The 20,365-nt window shown below is 41.4% G+C and overlaps 1 protein-coding gene across 1 annotated transcript; it reads left to right on the top strand.

The window, feature by feature from the left end:
* The first annotated feature begins 5,601 nt into the window (after positions 1-5,601).
* LOC147618003 (small ribosomal subunit protein eS10z-like) lies at positions 5,602-8,955 on the top strand. The gene is made up of 5 exons (XM_086775541.1): positions 5,602-5,850; positions 7,997-8,026; positions 8,110-8,158; positions 8,278-8,557; positions 8,814-8,955. Exons 1-5 carry the CDS (start codon positions 5,602-5,604, stop codon positions 8,953-8,955), a joined length of 750 nt encoding a protein of 249 aa, XP_086631667.1.
* Positions 8,956-20,365: the final 11,410 nt, after the last annotated feature.

Raw genomic sequence — 20,365 nt, 5'->3', positions numbered from 1 at the left:
CAAAGTAAGTTTTATAGAAGTGGGGAGCTGAAAAACCCACTTAATTCTTAGTTCAAGGCTCTTTTTGTAAATGTGGCTTGTTCCATCTTAAAGTAGGGGTTGATGTTCTAACTCAAAGTAAACTTTGTTTAGTCTTTTAAGTTTGATTTGTAACTCTTTCTTGCTCCAACTGATTATAGAATTAGTTTAGTTCTTTCCTATGTTTGTGTTTCTTTGTTGACATAGAGTAGTCTTGGAGTGCTAGACTCTATCATGACTGAGTATGCCCATCACCTCTGGAGAGTGATAGAAACTCAGCTCGTTGGTTTTATAAAGTATATTCTTTTGAAATAACCTTATACAAACCTGCACCTACTCTTGGGCACTGATGACGTGAGTGGGGATGTCGTAGCTTATCGTCCACGCTATGCATGATAGAGTTGATGAACCTACACTTCATGTCTGGACAAACATTGGAGTTAAAGGTTGCACTTTCGAGTCCTATTCTTTTTAAAGTTTAGCTTAATGTTTTGTTCTTGTAAGTGCTCTAGGACTAGAGTTTATAGTTCTTTGTTTTGCTGTTTTGCGTTATTGATTAGTATCTCAGTAGAGTAGTTTTAAGTTCTTATTAATGATCAAGTCTTTGTATGATTGTGTGTGTGTGTTTATGTTTATTTTTGGAAGGTTCCTTCAATTAGGTAATTGTTTTGTAAAAAAATTTCTTTTTTTAGTTTTTGTTGTTTTGTTTGTTTTGTTTTGTTTTGTTTGTTTTTCGTCTTTGTTTTTGCTTTGTGAACCATATTTCTAAACGAAAAGCTGGATGCTTTGTGTAGTGGCCCCCTCTCTCTTCATCTCCTCCACCTATTGCCCAAGACAAATAAGCCCTCTCTCTCTCTCTCCCCCCGTCTGCGTTGTGATTCGCCAACAACTACAACACTTCTTTTGCAGTTGCACAAAAAAAGTTGTGGTAGATTTATGTAAGACGAAGGTCCACTCAAGGCCATGCTTTATGCTAACTAATTAGCCTAGGCTTGTTTATACGGACTGCTTGGGGGAATAAGGTCGTACACATGTGATTCAGGCCATGGTTTTTTCAAAAGATCGGAAAACATCATGTATGCGATTGTTATATCAAGTCTAGCTTATATCCAACTGGATACAATTTATGCGATTGTTATATCAAGTCTAGCTTATATCCAACTGGATACAATTTAAACCTTGGAAATCGTTCATGATGATACAATTTAAACCTTGGAAATATTGAAATTTAGTTTTTCTTTTTGGTAAAGAACTGCTCTTACAGGAGGGAAAAAAGGCAAACTAAGCCCAAAGTCAATACTTGGTATACTTTTCACTTAAGAAGTAAATAAAAAATCAATCTCTCCGATTGGAGAAATTAATACAAGTTCCTTTCGAGGGGGGGCGACCTCAAAAACCCTCAGTACTGTGTTCTTGTTGCAATCTTTTCTTTTAGCAAATGTTTACGTGAATCATTAGCTTTTCTTTCACAGTTATTGATTAAATTAAGTCTTTGCCAAGAAATACGATTACATTGGTATCAGAGCTTAGGCTTTCTTTCTTTTTGGAGAAAGGAACAGTTCAGGTATTCCATGAAAGGTTAGGTCTGTACATAATCTAAAGTAAGAGGAATTGGGAGCTATTACCCTTCTTCCTGTTGTGCTAGAGATTGGGGGGAGCTCCTATCTTAATACTGCACCTCTTTGGAGGGTACCTATGGTTTTAGTAGTATTGGGAGCTATTACCCTTCTTCCAGTTGTGCTAGAGATTGGGGGGAGCTCCTATCTTAATACTGCACCTCTTTGGAGGGTACCTATGGTTTCAGCAGTATTGAGCTTGTAGAAAGAAGCCCAAATCTACCTCTGAGCTTATACACCACACGATGGTAGCAACCAAGATTTTTCTTCCTGCTACAAAGTCGGGGTCTAAGCACAAGGACAGAGGAGATAGATTTCAATCAAGAGATAAAGCTCCTAATGGCAAGCGTAACAAAGGCAACAAAAAGAAAGACAAAGGCCCCTATAAAGGTCAAAACCGCCTCTCTCTCGAAGAGATGGAACGTTACCGAAGCGAGAATCGATGCTTTAGATGTGGGGAACAAGGTCACTTTTATCGAGCCTGTCCTTCGAGATCGGCTAAAAAGGATAAGCCCTAAGCATCCATGATTCTCACTCGGGAGAACCAAGAGGCCAAAGAAGACAAAGTATCACGCCAATGCTATGCATGGGCAAAGTACGTGATCAAGATTGTCTCATCATGTTTGACCCAGGCTCAAATCGCAACTTCATATCAAGGGAGTTAGCGGAGAAGTTGGGCATCCACACACATGAAATGGGTCTTACTATGGATGTTGATGGTGCTTTTGATAGTCCAGTAGTCCTAGTCACTCCCTTCATTGGAAAGGTCCGACTGCATGTGCAGGGCTATGTTGATCAAGAGGATTTCTTCATTTCCCCTCTTAAGAACCAAGATGTTTTGTTGGGTGTGCCATGGTTTCATAGGATGGCAGCTCATCTTAAGTTCCCAGAAAGAGTAATTGCTATTAAGCATAAAGGTAGAGAGACTAACTTAGAAGTTAATGACGACAAGGGACATATGATTCCTATTCTATCTATCTAAGGAAGCTTTACATAAATCAATAAAGTTTGCTATTTCTGTGTATACGATTTTTGTCAAAGATTCTTCTAAAGTTGATAACTCTCTCTTGTCTGAAACAAGTGATTCATCAAAGTAGATACAAATTTAAAGTTGTTTCTAGATGAATATTCAGACTGTTTTACCGACTCTATTCCAGGTGAACTACCTCCCTCACGAGGGGTAGATGATCATAAGATAGAGCTTATTCTAGGAAGCGCACCACCCAACAAGCCACCTTATCGAGTCTCTCCTGCTGCCCAGCAGGACGAAATTATGACTCAAGTGCATGAACTATTGGAGAAAGGGATGATATAGCCCAGCTCATCTCCTTTCTGCTCTCCAGTGTTACTAGTGCAAAAGAAGGATGGTTGGCAAATTCACAATGCCTTTCATGTTAGCCTCTTGAAGCCTTTGAAAGGTGTTCTGCCTATGAAACCAATCGATGAAGATCCTCTTGAATTTGATGAGCTTGAGGAGATATTGTAGCCTGAAGCAATCCTTAGGCACAAGGACAAGTTGTTGCGAAATGGTAAGGTGCTCCGTAAGTATTGATTAAGTTTAAAAATGATCATTTTGACGATTCTAAAGGAATGATGGAGCCGCAGCTCATTCCCAGGGGTTGAGTGCCTCTCAAGACATCGATGTATAAAAATGTTAATGAAGAAATGTTTTTTTTTCTCGTCTCTCTTGTCTTCATTATGTTTTAATGTGCATGCATGAAGGACATGCATGCATGAAGGACATGCTTGCGGCAGACTCTGTCTCTCAAGCACTGACGGAGTAGACTAACAATCTACTGCGGGATGGTGTCATGGCTACATAAGAAAGAACAAGCTTGCGGCAGGCTGTGTCTCTCAAGCACCGAGTAGATTAGCCATCTACTGTGGAAAGTGTTTTGCTTAAATGTGGATCCCAAGCAAGATGGGCTAAGGCACCTTTAACGAAGCATAGTTGAGGAACGACTATGATTTAAGGGCGGGGTAATGTCATCAAATTATCATTTTGATACATTACCAATATTTTTATGACCTCAGCACTTTATTTTGCTGGACACACAATGCATACATGTCATCAAAATAAAGTGAGACTCATAAAAGATGACTTTCTCTCTCTAGATCTAAAGAGAGAAAGTACATGAAAGGACTCTAACAAAGTAAGGCAACTAACAAGAATGTAATGCTGGTCTATGGAAGGCCATAAGAGCAGAAGTACATTCATAAGTTGTTAGATGAAGCTAAAACGATGATTTTCTCTCTCTATACCTAGAGAGATAAAATGCTCCATAAGACCTTAAGGGGAGCTAGGATGCAGCGAAAATGACAATGGAGCACTAGATCAGCTCAAAGACATTCATAAGCCGCTAGCTAAGTAATGCACATTCATATGTTGCTAGTTACAATGATTTTCTCTCTCTAGACCTAGAGAGAGAAAATACTCCAGAAGACCTTAACAGGAGCTAGAGCTCAACGTGAATGGACATGAAGTACGAGAAGTAATTAAAGACATTCATAAGCCATTAGCTAATGACCTAGGGATTCCAACATGTTTTACGAGAATCAAAATGTCCTAGGAACGACCTCGAAACATATTAATTAAGTGTCAGAAGTCACCCGGGAGCGGGGGAACATGGCCCAAGGGGTGGGATAAGGTAGAGAGTGGATAAACTTGCTCCACAAGTCTCAATTAACCTATTATCTTCAGTCCAGGTGGGAGCATTGATACTCTTGGTTTTATATCTACGTATACATGAGTGTGTGCTCGTTCGGTGAGCACACACACAGCGAGTCTTCTACGTCTCGGCGGTTCCACACCCGCGTGGCACTATTCCCCATTTCTTGACGGGCTCACCCGCGAGGTTTCCCTCATGCACACAGTGGTTTGTAGGCAGACATTGATTGACAGCTAATGTATGTTCATTGTGGGTTCCTAGTGGACAACCACTAGGCGGTATTACATCAACATTTTCTCATTGTGGTTTAAATGTATATCTTATGTGGTGACCATGTACCTGATCTTAATGTGCATCCATCTATGAGGACCGAGTGAGGTTTTTGTGTGAAGCCCCTCTGGGGTGGATTAGGTACTAGAGTGTGCCCTTGACTAGCCTCGCCAAAGACCTCATACGCCTTATGGCTATGGGATGACGGATGTATGTATTATGTGGATAGGACAACGTATGGTATGCATGTGCTTAGTTTTGCTATGTGGCATTGATATCATACAACTTATGCGTTCACTGATCAGAGTTGTTTCCCACAGATAGTGAGTTTATGCATTTGATTTCATGATGCGTTGACAATAGTGAGTTTGGCAGTCATTCTCAGTTTGGCATTGATCGTTTTATGGTTTGTATTGTCGATATACTGCCAAATTCTATTGAATTTTGCTTAGACATCTTGTTTTCTAAGCAGCAGTTATGGCCTCTTCTTCGTCAAAGAACACTTTGAAAAGTTTGATGGCACCAACTTTTCATATTGGAAGAAGCAAATTTGGGATGTTCTAGTGCAGAAAATGCAGATTAAGCCGATAAAGTTGCAAGGAGCAAAGCCCAAAGATATGTCTGAAGATAATTGGGATGAGCTAGCAAAGTCTACCATTAGACTTTCTTTGTCAAAATCAGTCTATTTCAATGTCGAAGAAGTAGATGGTGGTGCATATGAGAAGCAGAGTGCTGCATCTCAAGTCTATTGGCTAAAGAAACTTGTGGATTGTCGAATGAAGGGACGGACGATAGTCTCAGATCATTTGAATGATCGCATTGAATGAATTCAATGCGATCTTTAGTCACTTACATGCACAGAAGGTTCCAATTGTAGATCCGTTGAAAGCTATGTTTCTACTTACTACTTTGCCAGAGAGTTGGGACACTTTCAGGATGACAATTAGTAATAGTGTAGCCGCGAATGGACTGAAAATGCCAGATGTTGCTAGTTCTTTACTCACTGAGGAAGTTAACCGCCCGCAAGAATGTTGATGCTTCAAAAGGTGGCAATGCTCTTAGTGTTAGAGGAAGATCTAATGCAAGGGGGAAATCTATTGAGAGAGGCAGATCTCATAGCAAGTCTTGTGGTCACAAACTCATTGAGCGCTATCATTGCGGGCAAGAAAGGCCATGTTAAAAAGGATTGCTACAAGTGGAAAAGAGAGCAAAAGAAGTTGGGTGGAAAGAATGATGATGCCAAGAAGGATGACAAAGGCAAGGCAAAGGTTGAAGAGGTAAACACTATTGTCCATGGCAGTGATGATGGTGACATTTGCTATGCCTCTACACTTGACTATGCATTTCTTGTTGTCACAAAATTGGATCATTGATTCCTGTGCATCTTTTCATGTTACTCCACATAGAGAGTGGTTTGTTTTGTATGATGCAAGTAGGAAAGGATGCGTATGACTAGGCAATGACTATGCTTATGAGATTGTTGGAGTGGGAGATGTGCATCTTAGATTTGCCAATGGTTCTTCGTATATGCTCAAGAAAGTGAGACATGTGCCATAGCTTGGTTAGCACCTAGACAGCTTGATGATGGTGGATATCATGTTACTTTTGGTGATTGTTCATGGAAGATATCCAAAGGTTCTTTTGTTGTAGCTTGTGGTTCTAAGTCTGGTACATGTGTCTAGTGTTAAAAATCATATCATTGTGCAATGACCGAGTAGCCGTCTACTTCTTTGTGCCATCTCTGGTTAGGCCATATGAGCCAAAAGGGAATGAAAATCTTGTCTCGTTTCCGCTATATTCTTGAGTTTAATTTTTCAGATTTTTCTATTTATATCATTGTTTGTTTGGCAACAAACCACGTCAACACATAAAAGAAGTGGCAAGAGGAAAAGTGAGCCTCTAAATTTGGTTCATATTGATGTGTGTGGGCCTATGCCTACTATGTCTTTGGGAGGTGCTTCATATTTTGCTACGTTTATAGATGATTACACACGGAAGGTGTGGGTGTATCCTCTTAAGTGAAAGGATGAAGCCTTTCAAAAGTTTGTTGCGCTAGTGGAGAATTATTGTAGCCAAAAGCGTAAGTGATTACACACGGAAGGTGTGGGTGTATCCTCTTCAGTGAAAGGATGAAGCCTTTCAAAAGTTTGTTGCACTAGTGGAGAATTATTGTAGCCAAAAGCGTAAGTGCTTACACACAGATAATAGTGGAGAGTATGTCTCTAAAGCCTTTCAGGACTTTTGTGACTTGAAGGGCATTAAGAGAGAGTTGACTGCTCCATATAATCCTCCACAGAATGGCATAGCTGAGAGGATGAATCGTACGATTCAAGAGAGGATTCATAGCATGCTGTCCAATGCTAGATTACCTAATGGTTTTTGGGCAGATGCTGTCAATACAGCTGTTCATCTTATTAATCGGTCACCTAAATGAGAAGGTTCCAAAGGACATTAGGACCTCAATGGAGTCTTCTTGGGCCCTTTTATTTGGCAGTTTAAGGAGTCAAACCTTTTCTCTTAAGAAGAAACGTTTTCTAATTAGAAGCTTCAAAACGGCTACTTTATTCGAATTTGAATTTTGGGGGGAAAAGTGTTTTTAGCTGTTAGAGACAGGCTGTTTAGAGTGTTTTTAGCTGTTAGAGATAGGCTGTTACATCAATGCGATTAGTTGTCTGTGGCTTTGTTCTTGAATACCACCATTTTGGATAGTCAAATAACTTTGATCAGGATGACGTGCTTGCCCCCAGCATGGCTAGGGGTTCATGTTGTGATTGTCACTATGTGTGGAGCTGTTCATCAAGAATAAAAAAGCTACATCTTAAACAAAAGCAAACTACTTGCTTGACAACCTTGCAAGAATAATAACCTATCTACCACTTAATTGTTGAGATTTACCAGAATGCAGGAGACCACTTTTGTAAGAGCCTTTTACTACTCTATTTTATGGCTGGTGGATACGTTGGCAGGCACTTGTAGGCTGCAAATAGACATGCTCTTAACTATTGTAAGGCAGGACAACACAGACTAGCACAAGGCCAACCTTCGCCACTCTACAACCCGATCGTATCATGTGTAATAGTTATGTATAGGGATGGCTTGTGTCGAAGGGGACATGCAAAGTACATCTTGTGTGTCCTATTTCTTGACTTAATTTGCTCCTGATCTCGGGAAGTGATGATGGGAGTACCTTGTCCATGTCATGGATGATCTTATATTTCATATAGTAGTTTTCTTGTATGAAGCAATTAGTCTTGTAAATATAGAAGCATGTGTCATTTCCTTTTTAGGTTTGCTATTTTGTCTTGTGTCTGAGTGGTGAATTATGTTCGGTTAGACTTAAAGCTTGTCATTCATATTACATAAGAAGTTTTGGGCATTTTCTCATGCCAGATAACATGTGCAGTCTTGGTTTTTTTGGGCTAGGTAGACAATTTGATGAATCAAAATGTTAAGGTATGTGATGAACTGGAGCTTGAGTTGCTTTCAAGTTGTATGAACATGGTAGACTTACGCACTATCTGCTTGTTGCACGACAGTTGATCTCCAAGAAAAATCGGGTGGAAGTCTACAAGTACCTTTTCAAAGGTACAAATATCGGCTATTAAAAATGGACCAACGTCTCTTGTCGTATTGAGTTTTTGGTCTTTTCAAGAATACATTTGGTTTTGTGACGTACCCAACTCTCTAATGTTATGCGTGTCCAGAGGGGGTACTCTATGTGAAGAAGGACTTCAATTTGCCCAAGCATCCTGACAGTGATGTTCCGAACTTGCAAGTTATAAAGCTTATGCAGAGCTTCAAGTCCAAGGAGTATGTGAAAGAGAATTTTGCGTGGATGCACTATTACTGGTACTTGACTAATGATGGCATTGAGTACCTTCGAACCTACCTCAACCTGCCTTCAGAAATCGTTCCTGCTACTCTGAAGAAGTCTGCCAGGCCCCCAGGCAGGCCTATGGGTGGACCTTCGGGTGACCGACCAAGGTGTGTGACTGGGTTTTTACTTGTTTTATTCGCTTGTATATACCATTGTGCTAATTTTCTTTCACCAATCTTTGGGTTTTGATGTTACTCTCTCTCTCTCTCTCTCTCTCTCTCTCTCTCTCTCTCTCTCTCTCTTTCTCTCACTCACTCTCTCTCTCTCTCTCTCTCTCTCTCTCTCTCTCTCTCTCTCTCTCTCTCTCTCTCTCTCTCTCTCTCTCTCTCTCCAGCACATCTTGAACTCTTGTGTTTTGGGCAGAGGGCCTCCCCGTGAAGGTGGTGACATGCCAAGGTATGGAGACTGGGATGGGTATCGCGGTGGCCCTCCACGCAGTCCAGGTGGATTTGGTGACAATGGGGGAGCACCCGCCGAGGGGTTCCAACCTTCATTCAGGGTATAAGTATTGCACATGCCTTGTTTTGGTTCAGTTGTTGGTTCCTTGTTTGGCGTTCTTTCCTTCATAATCGTCTCACCACGCGTGCGTTGTCGTGCCATGGCACGTCTATGGTGTGAAACCATGGCACGTCTATGGTGTGAAACCATGCGTATGAGGCCATTAAATGCAAATCCAGATGCATGGGATTAAGTGCCATGACTTGAGTCATTATATGATGTCAAAGTACATATGTTCATATTGTAAATGAGGTTCAATAAGACGAGCTGAGACTGAGCCAGGTCTCAAAGCCTATGTACATAAGTGTGGTGTGAATCATGGAGTTTTATGCTTATGGTAAACCTTGAGGTAGTACAAATTATCAATGAACCAAAGCCAGCATCACTTCCTTATGGGGCTAACAACAAAGAGGGATTAGATAATATGGTTGAAGATGGATCCATGCAAAATGTCATTATGAACGTTTCTTCTGGGCTATGCTTCACCAAAGCATATGTTACTCATTCTGAACTAAAGTGCACATTCAATTTGGAGATAATCGGGCTGAAAAAGAATCCCAATGGTTCCATGTACACATCTTTTGGTGTAATGACAAAAGGAACTGTAATAGAGATGAATGTGAGTGAGCTTGGTCTAGTAACTCTGACTGGTATGGTGGGTGATGTGATTAATGATGCCCCAGCTTTAGCTGTTGTGCTGATGCTGGCATTGGTGTTGCTGGTACTGCTATTGTTATGGAGACTGCTGACATTGCCCTCATGACAAATGATCTCAGAAAGTTGGCAACTGCTGTGAAACTTGGTCGAAAAGCCCGTAGAAAGATTCAACAAAATATCTTCTTATCTTTTGCAACCAAGATATTAGTGATTGTCCTCGCCGCAGTAGGGTACGCATCTCTGTGGGGTGCAGTTGTCGCAGATGTGGGCACTTGTTTGGTTGTAATCTTCAACAGTATGCTATTGCTAGAAAGAAATGAAGATGGAACTTGTCTAGGGTATAAGCTTGGCCATAAGCATAAAAGCGAACATTGTTCAAGGAGCCTAAAGAGCAGTAAAAAATGCTCGGAGAAGGAACCTTGTTGCTTAAAGGTAAAGACCTTTGAGGGTCCAGCTTGCTGCAAGTCGAGGTCATGTGATGGTGGCGGTTGCTACAACAATGAAGATGTTCAAGTTGATCTTAAGAACTGTTATGCAGAAAAGTCCTGCTATATGAGTTAAATGAAAAGAGCTCAAACAGAGGAATGAGACGGAGACTAAGCCTCAAAGACACGTGTGATAAGGATTGCCCAGGAGTTGACTGCTCTTCTGCTGCGCTTACATTGTCTGTGGGACCTGGATGCTGCTATTGACGTACAATGAAGATGTTCAAGCTGATCTTAAGAACTGTTGTGTAGCAAAGTCCTGCTATGAGTTGAGTGAAAAGAGCTCAAACAGAGGAATGAGACGGAGACTAAGCCTCAAAGACACGTGTGATAAGGATTGCCCAGGAGTTGACTGCTCTTCTGCTGCGCTTACATTGTCTGTGGGACCTGGATGCTGCTATTCACGTACTTACAATGTACAGCTGTCACTTGATAGAGCATGACTCCTTGCATGAAGAGGTTGTGCGACTGAAGCAATCCTTACAGCTGTACAGTCGGATTCTACGTGACGATGGAAGGTTCAATAACTGGCAAGAGGTGGTGGCTTAGGTGGCAAAGTTACGAAAGAAAAGGAGGCGCAGTATTTTCAAATCGGGGGAAACTCAAAATTTTAGCTGCAAAAGGCGAAGAATCCCGATTCTCTTGCGGGAAAGAAATGGGGAAAGAGAGAAAAACCAGACGGATGGCGCATACGGGGAAGAGAGGTGTGTGAAAATCAGAACCAGAGAGCAAATCGACCAGAGATCCTGAAACTGTGAGGAGCGCTACTGTTTAGGGCATCTTGGGATTAGAATTAAAGAAGAAATAAAGCTCTATCCAACGTCATGTTCTTCAAAAAATCTCATAGTATTCAAGGGAAATGATGTTAAAAGCTCTATGAATGGTGATTCTGGTGCATACTGCAGTGAAGCAGCCGTATGGGAATAGCGAAATCTATAAATTCGTTTCTTTTTTTTACTCTGAGATAAGTGATTTTTTTTAACTTACGATTTCAAAAATCGTATAATGTAAGATCCCTTTAAGGTTTTTGAGAACGAGAAGGTTTTGGGGAAAAGTTTTTTATGGTTTTTGAGAACCTTGGAATAAGAAAGCATCAAAATACAAAGAGATTCGGATTTGAATTTTATTTTTCTACTCGGTTGGATTTTGGAATGCTAGACATGGAATTTCCTAAAATCACATGAATATGTTGTACATATGCCATATGCCATCTTTTGCTTTGTGAGTTCTTGGATTCTGAAAGCAGGTTTTTATGAGATCAAGAGTCATCTTGAAATGGTGGAGTCAGCAATATATGAAATATGTGATGTGAATGGTCACATGTATATGGAAATCTTTTGTAGATTGTGTTATGCCTACATGTGATATGTATGAGGCACTTGGATAAAGGGTCCGGAGATCTATGCTTGGAACTGGTCATGCTCTTGACACATAATTTATGTGAAATCTTCAAGGTGAATTTGGGGATGTATTGAAGTGAATTGGCACATGTACATGTCATCAAAGGTGGAGATGTCTTATGCTTCTTGAAGAGTTATGTGTTTTTGGTTTCCTTGCTGGATTTGAAAGCTACTCTCACAGCTAGAAGTCTTGCACTTTCCCAGCGACACCGTCCACGTTACGACAGCTTTTTGGTGAACCCGACGTGAAACCGCTGGGGTGAGAGTGTGGTGAAATACACAGGGAAGCTATGGCTGAGAATCCTGAGGGACAGGGGGTTCATTTTGACCCCGGGGTTATGCAAATGTTTCAGCTGTTTACTATGTATATGCAACAGCAGCAAGCTGCTGAGAGGGGGCAAATTTCCACGACTAAAGCACTGCAGTCAATTGTGAAAAAGGTGGATCAATTTGATGGTAAGGACATCACAAAGTACCTGCGCAATTACACAAAGGAAATGGAGCTAAACAGGGTGACTGAGGAGGATATGGTTCGAAGCTTTGAGCTGGTATGTGTTCCTAAAATAAGAGAGCGCATAAGAGGATTACAGACACATGGTGGTAGAAATTGGGAGGAGTTCAAGCTTGCCTTGAAGGATGAATATTTCATGGAGGATTCCGAGCGGGTGACCAAACGAACTTTCTTGGAATGGGTCACAAAACCCAAAATGGGAATTTCTGCCACAGAGTTGCTAAGAGAGTTTGAGAAGCGCTATGCCCAGCTGTCAAGGATAGAGCGCACAACTTTGGACAGGGAAAAAACAGAGCTCTTCTTACAAGCAGCTGGGAAAGTTCTTCAAGAGAAACTGGAAATCCTCCTTGAGGATAAGGATACAGAGCAGGGACTAAAGAGTGATTGGAATGATGTCGAGGATGCGGTCACCATGCTAGCAAAGCGGCAGCGAAGGAGGGATAAAATGGTGATGAGCTCGGCAACTCCTATAACTGCTATTACCCCTGAGAATCTACCAAAACCAGCTGCTGCAATCCCAAAGGTAGAAGGGCCGATGGAAGAGCTTATTAAGGGCATGCGAGACCTAAAATTGAAGATGTCCAGGATTGAAGAAAAAGGGCTACCATTAGGGCAGGCTTCTATGCAAAGGCCTCAAAGCAAAGAAGGGTTTACATTCAGATGTATATGGTGTGATGACCCAGAACATGCAAAGAAAGACTGTGCTAGCTATAAGGAAGCCCTCAGAAATCAACTTGTGTTTTTCAAAGATGGGAAAATCCACCTTACAGAGACTGATCTTCCATTAAGCACAAACTTTGGGAAAGGAGGGATGAAAAAGCTGGTTGAGGATATGGCTGCTAGCCATGCCATCTCTATGGTTGAGGCAGCAACCTATGGGTTAAAGGCTGGTCAATCAAAGTAGGAATTTGAGAATGATGAAGATTATGAGAATGAAGATTTTTGGCCATCAACAATGGAACTAATTGCATCAAAGAAGGTGTCTAAGCAGGCTTTACATGAGGCAGGTGACTGTATACGTCTTGAGACTGACTGGGAAGAGCCTGTGGATTCTTTATCTGTTCATGCCTACATTGCAAAATGCCAGAATAATGAGGCATAGGTAGAGGAAAAGCGTAAGAGGGAAAATGAGGAAGGAGGGCCATCAAAAAGGGTCACTCGTGGTAGTGAAAAGAAGGATCCTAGGCCATCACATATGCCTCCACCGCATAGAAGACCTCCACAGGAAGTATCAATGGAAGAAGTGCCAGCAAAAATGAAGCATGAGAAGGAGAAGGGTAAAGGGAAAAGTCCACTCTACAAGCTTCAATCTGATATTGAAGCCGCAAACAGACCTCAAAAAGGTGCTTGAAGAGAGGATTCTAAACAGTAGGGTGGAATTTACACTAGGGGAAGTCTTGGGGATTGCAAAGAAAGAATTCCATGATGAGATAATTGATATTATACGAAGGAAAAGGCAGTCCATAATTGAATCTATTCCATCACAAGGGGAGACAAGCACTTCCAAGACTCATGGAATACAGGTACAGCAAAAGGAAGAAAGAGAGAATGTGGTGGAATGTAATCACTCTGCTGAAGGGGCACGACAAGTGCGCTTTGTGGAAGAGGATGATGAAAAAGAAGTTCTTACAAAGAGTCATTACTCGAGGAGCCATTGGGAAAGGGTCACCACTGAAACCCTTGTCAAGATAGGTGACTTGGAAGAGCCGTATGTCGCTCTAATCGACCATGGGTCTGAAATAAATCTTATGGCTAAAAATCTCTACAACAAATGTAAGTGGCCAATGGATGTAGATCATGGGTGGATGATTAAAGCAGCTAATAACTCATCTGGAGAGCTCTATGCAGCATGTCCAAATGTAAAGGTAACTATAGGGGATGTGAAAGATGATCAGAACTTCTTTGTTCAGGAGATGTCATCGTATCCCCTCATCCTTGGGCAACCCTACATTACAGCTGTGAGGATGGAAACAAAAGTTTTGGATGATGGCTCGGCATATGCAAGAATAAGGAGTAAAGATGGCAAGAAAGCTGTTCAGTTCTTGACAGTTTGCATTAATCATGAAAGGAACCGTGAGTCTCTTCGAGCACAATCACTCCCAAAGATAAATAGAGAATTCATGAACTACAGGGAGATGAGGGATTTTGGCCAGGTGCCATTGTAAAGCGGGATTCCAATGGTACAAGGGAAAATGAGTTCTCGCAGGACTCAATCAATGTAAATAACTTTTCAGCAAATTTTCAGGGATTTTCTAGCTATGGGCCACTGGTCTTTGTAAAAAGTAAGGATTTGAAGCGTGGCATGCGTCGACATGTACAAAATGAACAAAAAAGTCTTGAGCAGTGTGGTCTTTTGGAGAAGAATGAGTTTATTTCAGGGGTGCTTGATGAGGTGTCATTTGTGGATACTATGGATGTGCTTTTTGCTATGGAAAGAGTATGCTTACAGGGTGGAAATGAGATGATAGAGGTGTCATCTATGGGGATGTATGATATAATCCGGGAATTTGAAGGGATGGAATGTAAAAACATGAATTGTGAGACAAATGCTCATGTTGATACAAAGTATAAAACGGTTGCAAAGAAGGTGAAACCAGTTGCCGTGCCCTTGCCACCAGGAAGCAAGGAGAAAATAGATGAAGCCTCTATGCAACCGAATCTCAGAGATCCGAAGAAAATTGGGCATAAGTTTACACAGGAAACCCTAAAAGAGCTGAAGATTGGTGAAAAGGATTTTCTGTTGCCAGTTGAAAGGGAATGCTTTGAGGAGATGCTTGTAAAACATGGGAAAGCCTTTGCTTTTCAGTCGCATGAGATAGGTTGTGTTGATCCAAGTGTAACAGCGCCAATGGTGATCTTCACTGTTCCACATGTGCCCTGGAACCTGCGGCCGATTCCAGTACCAAAGGCTCTCTTGCCAAAGCTGATGGAATTACTAAAAGAAAAGATCAGGATGGGAATTTTGGAGCCATCATGCGCTCCATATTCCAACAGATGGTTTACCGTGCCAAAGAAAAATGGAACATTGCGCTTCATTCAAGACATGCAACCTGTAAACAAGGTCACAATCAGGAATGTGGGAGCAGGTCCGATTGTGGACGAGTTTGCAGAAGCATTTGCAGGGAAAGCTATATTCCAACAGATGGTTTACCGTGTCAAAGAAAAATAGAACATTGCGCTTCATTCAAGACATGCAACCTGTAAACAAGGTCACAATCAGGAATGTGGGAGCAGGTTCGATTGTGGACGAGTTTGCAGAAGCATTTGAAAGCTATATACTCTATGGGTGATCTGTATTCGGGATATGATCAGTTTCAGCTGGATATACAAAGCAGGGACTTGACCACAATGAAAACTCCTTTGGGATTGGTAAGAATGTGTACCTTACCAGAGGGAGCCACCAACTCAGTGGTGCATATGATGAATGGAATGAATAAAGTCTTGCGAGACTTCATACCACAAATAACTATGCCTTTTCTGGATGATGTGCCAATAAAAGGCTGTGATGAGAAAAATAAAGATGGGGATTTGGATTCGAGGGGGTGCCACAAGTTTGTGGTGAATCATATAAAAGATTGTGATATGATTCTATCCAGGCTTGAAGAGGTGAATCTTACTTTATCTGGATTGAAATTAGTGTTTGGGGTTGGTGAAGTGCTAATAGTGGGGCATCTTTGTAGTACTAGTGGACGTCGACCTTGTCCAGCCAAGATAGATGCAATACAAAGAATGAAAGAGATATGCATTAATGTTACAGAGCTAAGGAGATTTCTTGGTGCATGTGTCTTTTATGTTATATGGATCCCACATTATGCACATGTAGCAGATCCTCTTTATCAACTTTTGAGGAAAAATCAAAAATTTTTGTGGAATGCAGCACATACTAAAGCTATGCGGGAGCTGAAATATCTGCTCCAATCTCATCACCTACTCTAAGGAAGGCAGATTATGAGTGTGGCAGGCCTGTGGTTGTTACAGTTGATACTAGTCCTATTGGGATAGGATGGGCAGTAGGGCAAGATGATGAGGATGATCACAGGTATGTAATCAGATTTGGAGCAAAGGTATTAAGCATTCGTCAGCGAAAATATCCGCAGATCAAGAGGGAGTTATGGGGAATAGTCACTGCTCTAAAATGTGAAAAGGAATATCTTATTGGGGCATCTGTACTTGTGGAAACTGATTGCTTGCCACTCCTTGGGATGATTGCAAGCTGCACCACTCCAGATATCGCTATGCTTAGGTGGATTGCTTATATCAAGTCACTAAATCCTGAGTTTGAGCATATTGCAGGAAAAGATAACCCAGTTGCAGATATGCTATCAAGAGCCAGGTATGAAGATGAAGAAAGGATGATTAGTGACACTGATGATGTAGGTACAAAGTTCTATACTACTGCATATGCAAAAGGGCACCATACTTGCTTATCAAATGCACTTGAGTCTTTTACTGAGGAAATGTATGAAGGAGATTGGTTGCTTATTGGTCAATACTTGAGTACTTTGACAAGACAGGAAAATTGGTCTGACTCAGAATTTAAGAGGATCCGCAGAAAGGCATATGGGTATTTTCTAAAGGATGGGTACCTGTGGAAGCATCCTAAGCAGAGGAATGCTATGCCACAGAGAGTCATATGTGATAAAGAGACTAAAAGGGAGCTCATGAAAGAATTCCATGAGAGTCTCTGGGCTAGACATCGAAGTGTGTGGGCCACCTTTACCAAAACAAAGGAAAGATATTGGTGGAAAGGAATGTACAAGGATATTTCCCAATATGTGGAAACATGCATGGTATGTCAAATGTACTCAAATGTGCGACATCGTGATGGCTTACAACCAACCTACCCACCTACAATGCATTACAAATGGGTAGTGGATCTAGTTACAATGCCTTTGGGAATTTGGCAGATGCGGTACATAGCACTTGTTGCAAGAGAAGATTTGACAAATCAGGTGGAAGGGCGTGCTCTTAAAACATAGAGTACGAAAACAGTATGCAAATTTCTCTTGGAAGATGTGATTTGCCGGTATGGTTGTGTTGGAAAAATAACAGCTGACAGAGGTGAGCTAGATGTTGAAGAAGCAAGGGAATTCTTCTCTAGAATTGGCATCAAATTATCCCTAACATGTGCTTACAACCCTGAGGGCAATGGTAAAAGTGAGCGAGGACATCCACCAATCATTAAAGCTTTGGCTAAGGCATGCAGAGGAAGAATGCGAGAGTGGCCAAGGCTACTACCATATGCCTTGTGGGCTGACCGTACAACTCATAGCTCAGTGACAGGATACATGCCTGCAGAATTAATGTATGGTCAGAAGCCAGTAATGCCAGTTGAAGAAGTAGTTCCAACTTGGAATGTATTACCCTGGGTGGAAGAATTGAATAGAGAAGATCTCCTTGCATTGCGAATAAGACAGTTGGAGAGGAGGCCTGAAGATGTAGAGCTTGCTAAAGCTCGTTTGAAAGATGCAAGGTTGAAAAATAAAGAAAGATTTGATAGAAGACACAGACTCCGGCCAAAACCTATTGAAGAAGGTGATTGGGTTCTAATATATGATAGTAGTCTTGACAACCAGTTTACTGTGCAAAGGAAGTTTGCAAAAAGATGGTTTGGCCCTTACATTGTCAAGCATGTGTATGGAAATGCCACGTATACCCTGTGTGAGCTTGATGGAACAGAGATAAAGAATCTTGTAGGAGGCAAAAGGATCAAGATGTTTAAAAGAAGGCATGACAGTGATCCTTTTGATTCATAGGAGACTCAGGATGAGAGGCTTGATAGTGATAGCATGGATATGGTTGAAGAGGAAGAGGATGATCTCCCTGATAATGTAGAAGATGAAGACGACATCCAGATATATGTGGATCTTGATGACGATTTGGCACATACCAGAGGATGTGTAGGTTTAGAGGGGGTGGATGTCGTGCCATGGCACGTCTATGGTGTGAAACCATGCGTATGCGGCCATTAAATGCAAATCCAGATGCATGGGATTAAGTGCCATGACTTGAGTCATTATATGATGTCAAAGTACATATGTTCATATTGTAAATGAGGTTCAATAAGACGAGCTGAGGCTGAGCCAGGTAAACCTTGAGGTAGTACAAATTATCAATGAACCAAAGCCAGCATCACTTCCTTATGGGGCTAACAACAAAGAGGGATTAGATAATATGGTTGAAGATGGAATGTCATTATGAACGTTTCTTCTGGGCTATGCTTCACCAAAGCATATGTTACTCATTCTGAACTAAAGTGCACATTCAATTTGGAGATAATCGGGCTGAAAAAGAATCCAAATGGTTCCATGTACACATCTTTTGGTGTAATGACAAAAGGAACCGTAATAGAGATGAATGTGAGTGAGCTTGGTCTAGTAACTCTGACTGGTATGGTGGGTGATGGGATTAATGATGCCCCAGCTTTAGCTGCTGCTGATGCTGGCATTGCTATGGGTGTTGCTGGTACTGCTATTGTTATGGAGACTGTTGACATTGCCCTCATGACAAATGATCTCAGAAAGTTGGCAACTGTTGTGAAACTTGGTCGAAAAGCCCGTAGAAAGATTCAACAAAATATCTTCTTATCTTTTGCAACCAAGATATTAGTGATTGTCCTCGCCGCCGCAGTAGGCTACGCATCTCTGTGGGGTGCACTTGTCGTAGATGTGGGCACTTGTTTGGTTGTAATCTTCAATAGTATGCAATTGCTAGAAAGAAATGAAGATGGAACTTGTCTAGGGTATAAGCTTGGCCATAAGCATAAAAGCGAACATTGTCAAAGGAGCCTAAAGAGCAGTAAAAAATGCTCGGAGAAGGAACCTTGTTGCTTAAAGGTAAAGACCTTTGAGGGTCCAGCTTGCTGCAAGTCGAGGTCATGTGATGGTGGCGGTTGCTACAACAATGAAGATGTTCAAGCTGATCTTAAGAACTGTTGTGCAGCAAAGTCCTGCTATGAGTTGAGTGAAAAGAGCTCAAACAGAGGAATGAGACGGAGACTAAGCCTCAAAGACACGTGTGATAAGGATTGCCCAGGAGTTGACTGCTCTTCTACTGTGCTTACATTGTCTGTGGGACCTGATGCTGCTATTGACGTACTTACAATGTACAGCTGTCACTTGACAGAACATGACTCCTTGCATGAAGAGGTTGTGCGACTGAAGCAATCCTTACAGCTGTACAGTCGGATTCTACGTGACGATGGAAGGTTCAATAACTGGCAAGAGGTGGTGGCTTACGTGGCAAAGTTACGAAAGAAAAGGAGGCGCAGTATTTTCAAATCGGGGGAAACTCGAAATTTTAGCTGCAAAAGGCGAAGAATCGCGATTCTCTTGCGGGAAAGAAATGGGGAAAGAGAGAAAAACGAGACGGATGGCACATACGGGGAAGAGAGGTGTGTGAAAATCAGAACCAGAGAGCAAATCGACCAGAGATCCTGAAACTGTGAGGAGCGCTACTGTTTAGGGCATCTTGGGATTAGAATTAAAGAAGAAATAAAGCTCTATCCAACGTCATGTTCTTCAAAAAATCTCATAGTATTCAAGGGAAATGATGTTAAAAGCTCTACGAATGGTGATTCTGGCGCATACTGCAGTGAAGCAGCCGTATGGGAATAGCGAAATCCATAAATTCGTTTCTTTTTTTTACTCTGAGATAAGTGCTTTTTTTTACTTACGATTTCAAAAATTGTATAATGTAAGATCCCTTTAAGGTTTTTGAGAACGAGAAGGTTTTGGGAAAAAGTTTTTTATGGTTTTTGAGAACCTTGGAATAAGAAAGCATCAAAATACAAAGAAATTCCTGGGATTTGAATTTTATTTTTCTACTCGGTTGGATTTTGGAATGCTAGACATGGAATTTCCTAAAATCACATGAATATGTTGTACATATGCCATATGCCATCTTTTGCTTTGTGATTTCTTGGATTCTGAAAGCAGGTTTTTATGAGATCAAGAGTCATCTTGAAATGGTGGAGTCGGCAATATATGAAATATGTGATGTGAATGGTCACATGTATATGGAAATCTTTTGTAGATTGTGTTATGCCTACATGTGATATGTATGAGGCACTTGGATAAAGGGTCAGGAGATCTATGCTTGGAACTGGTCACGCTCTTGACACACAATTTATGTGCAATCTTCAAGCTGAATTTGGGGATGTATTGAAGTGAATTGGCACATGTACATGTCATCAAAGGTGGAGATGTCTTATGCTTCTTGAAGAGTTATGTGTTTTTGGTTTCCTTGCTGGATTTGAAAGCTACTCTCACAGCTAGAAGTCTCGCACTTTCCCAACGACACCGTCCACGTTACGACAGCGTGTGTGTGTGACTGCATTCATTTCTTTCTCACTTTTGGTTGATC

Source organism: Cibotium barometz, chromosome 36, assembly GCF_041138505.1.
Source record: "Cibotium barometz isolate CiBa-2024 chromosome 36, ASM4113850v1, whole genome shotgun sequence".
In the NCBI taxonomy this organism is placed as follows: domain Eukaryota; kingdom Viridiplantae; phylum Streptophyta; class Polypodiopsida; order Cyatheales; family Cibotiaceae; genus Cibotium; species Cibotium barometz.
Note: the sequence above shows the minus strand (reverse complement) of the source record. Positions and strands in the feature narration are given on the sequence as shown.

What these genes read in the sequence shown, in the direction of transcription:
- LOC147618003 (XM_086775541.1), top strand. Translation starts at nt 5,602, where the DNA reads ATGTTGATGCTTCAAAAGGTGGCAATGCTCTTAGTGTTAGAGGAAGAT. An exon ending in GCAAGGCAAAGGTTGAAGAG is followed by an intron (nt 5,851 to 7,996) that starts GTAAACACTATT and finishes TTTTTGGGCTAG; the next exon opens with GTAGACAATTTGATGAATCA. An exon ending in CCTTCGGGTGACCGACCAAG is followed by an intron (nt 8,558 to 8,813) that starts GTGTGTGACTGG and finishes TGTTTTGGGCAG; the next exon opens with AGGGCCTCCCCGTGAAGGTG.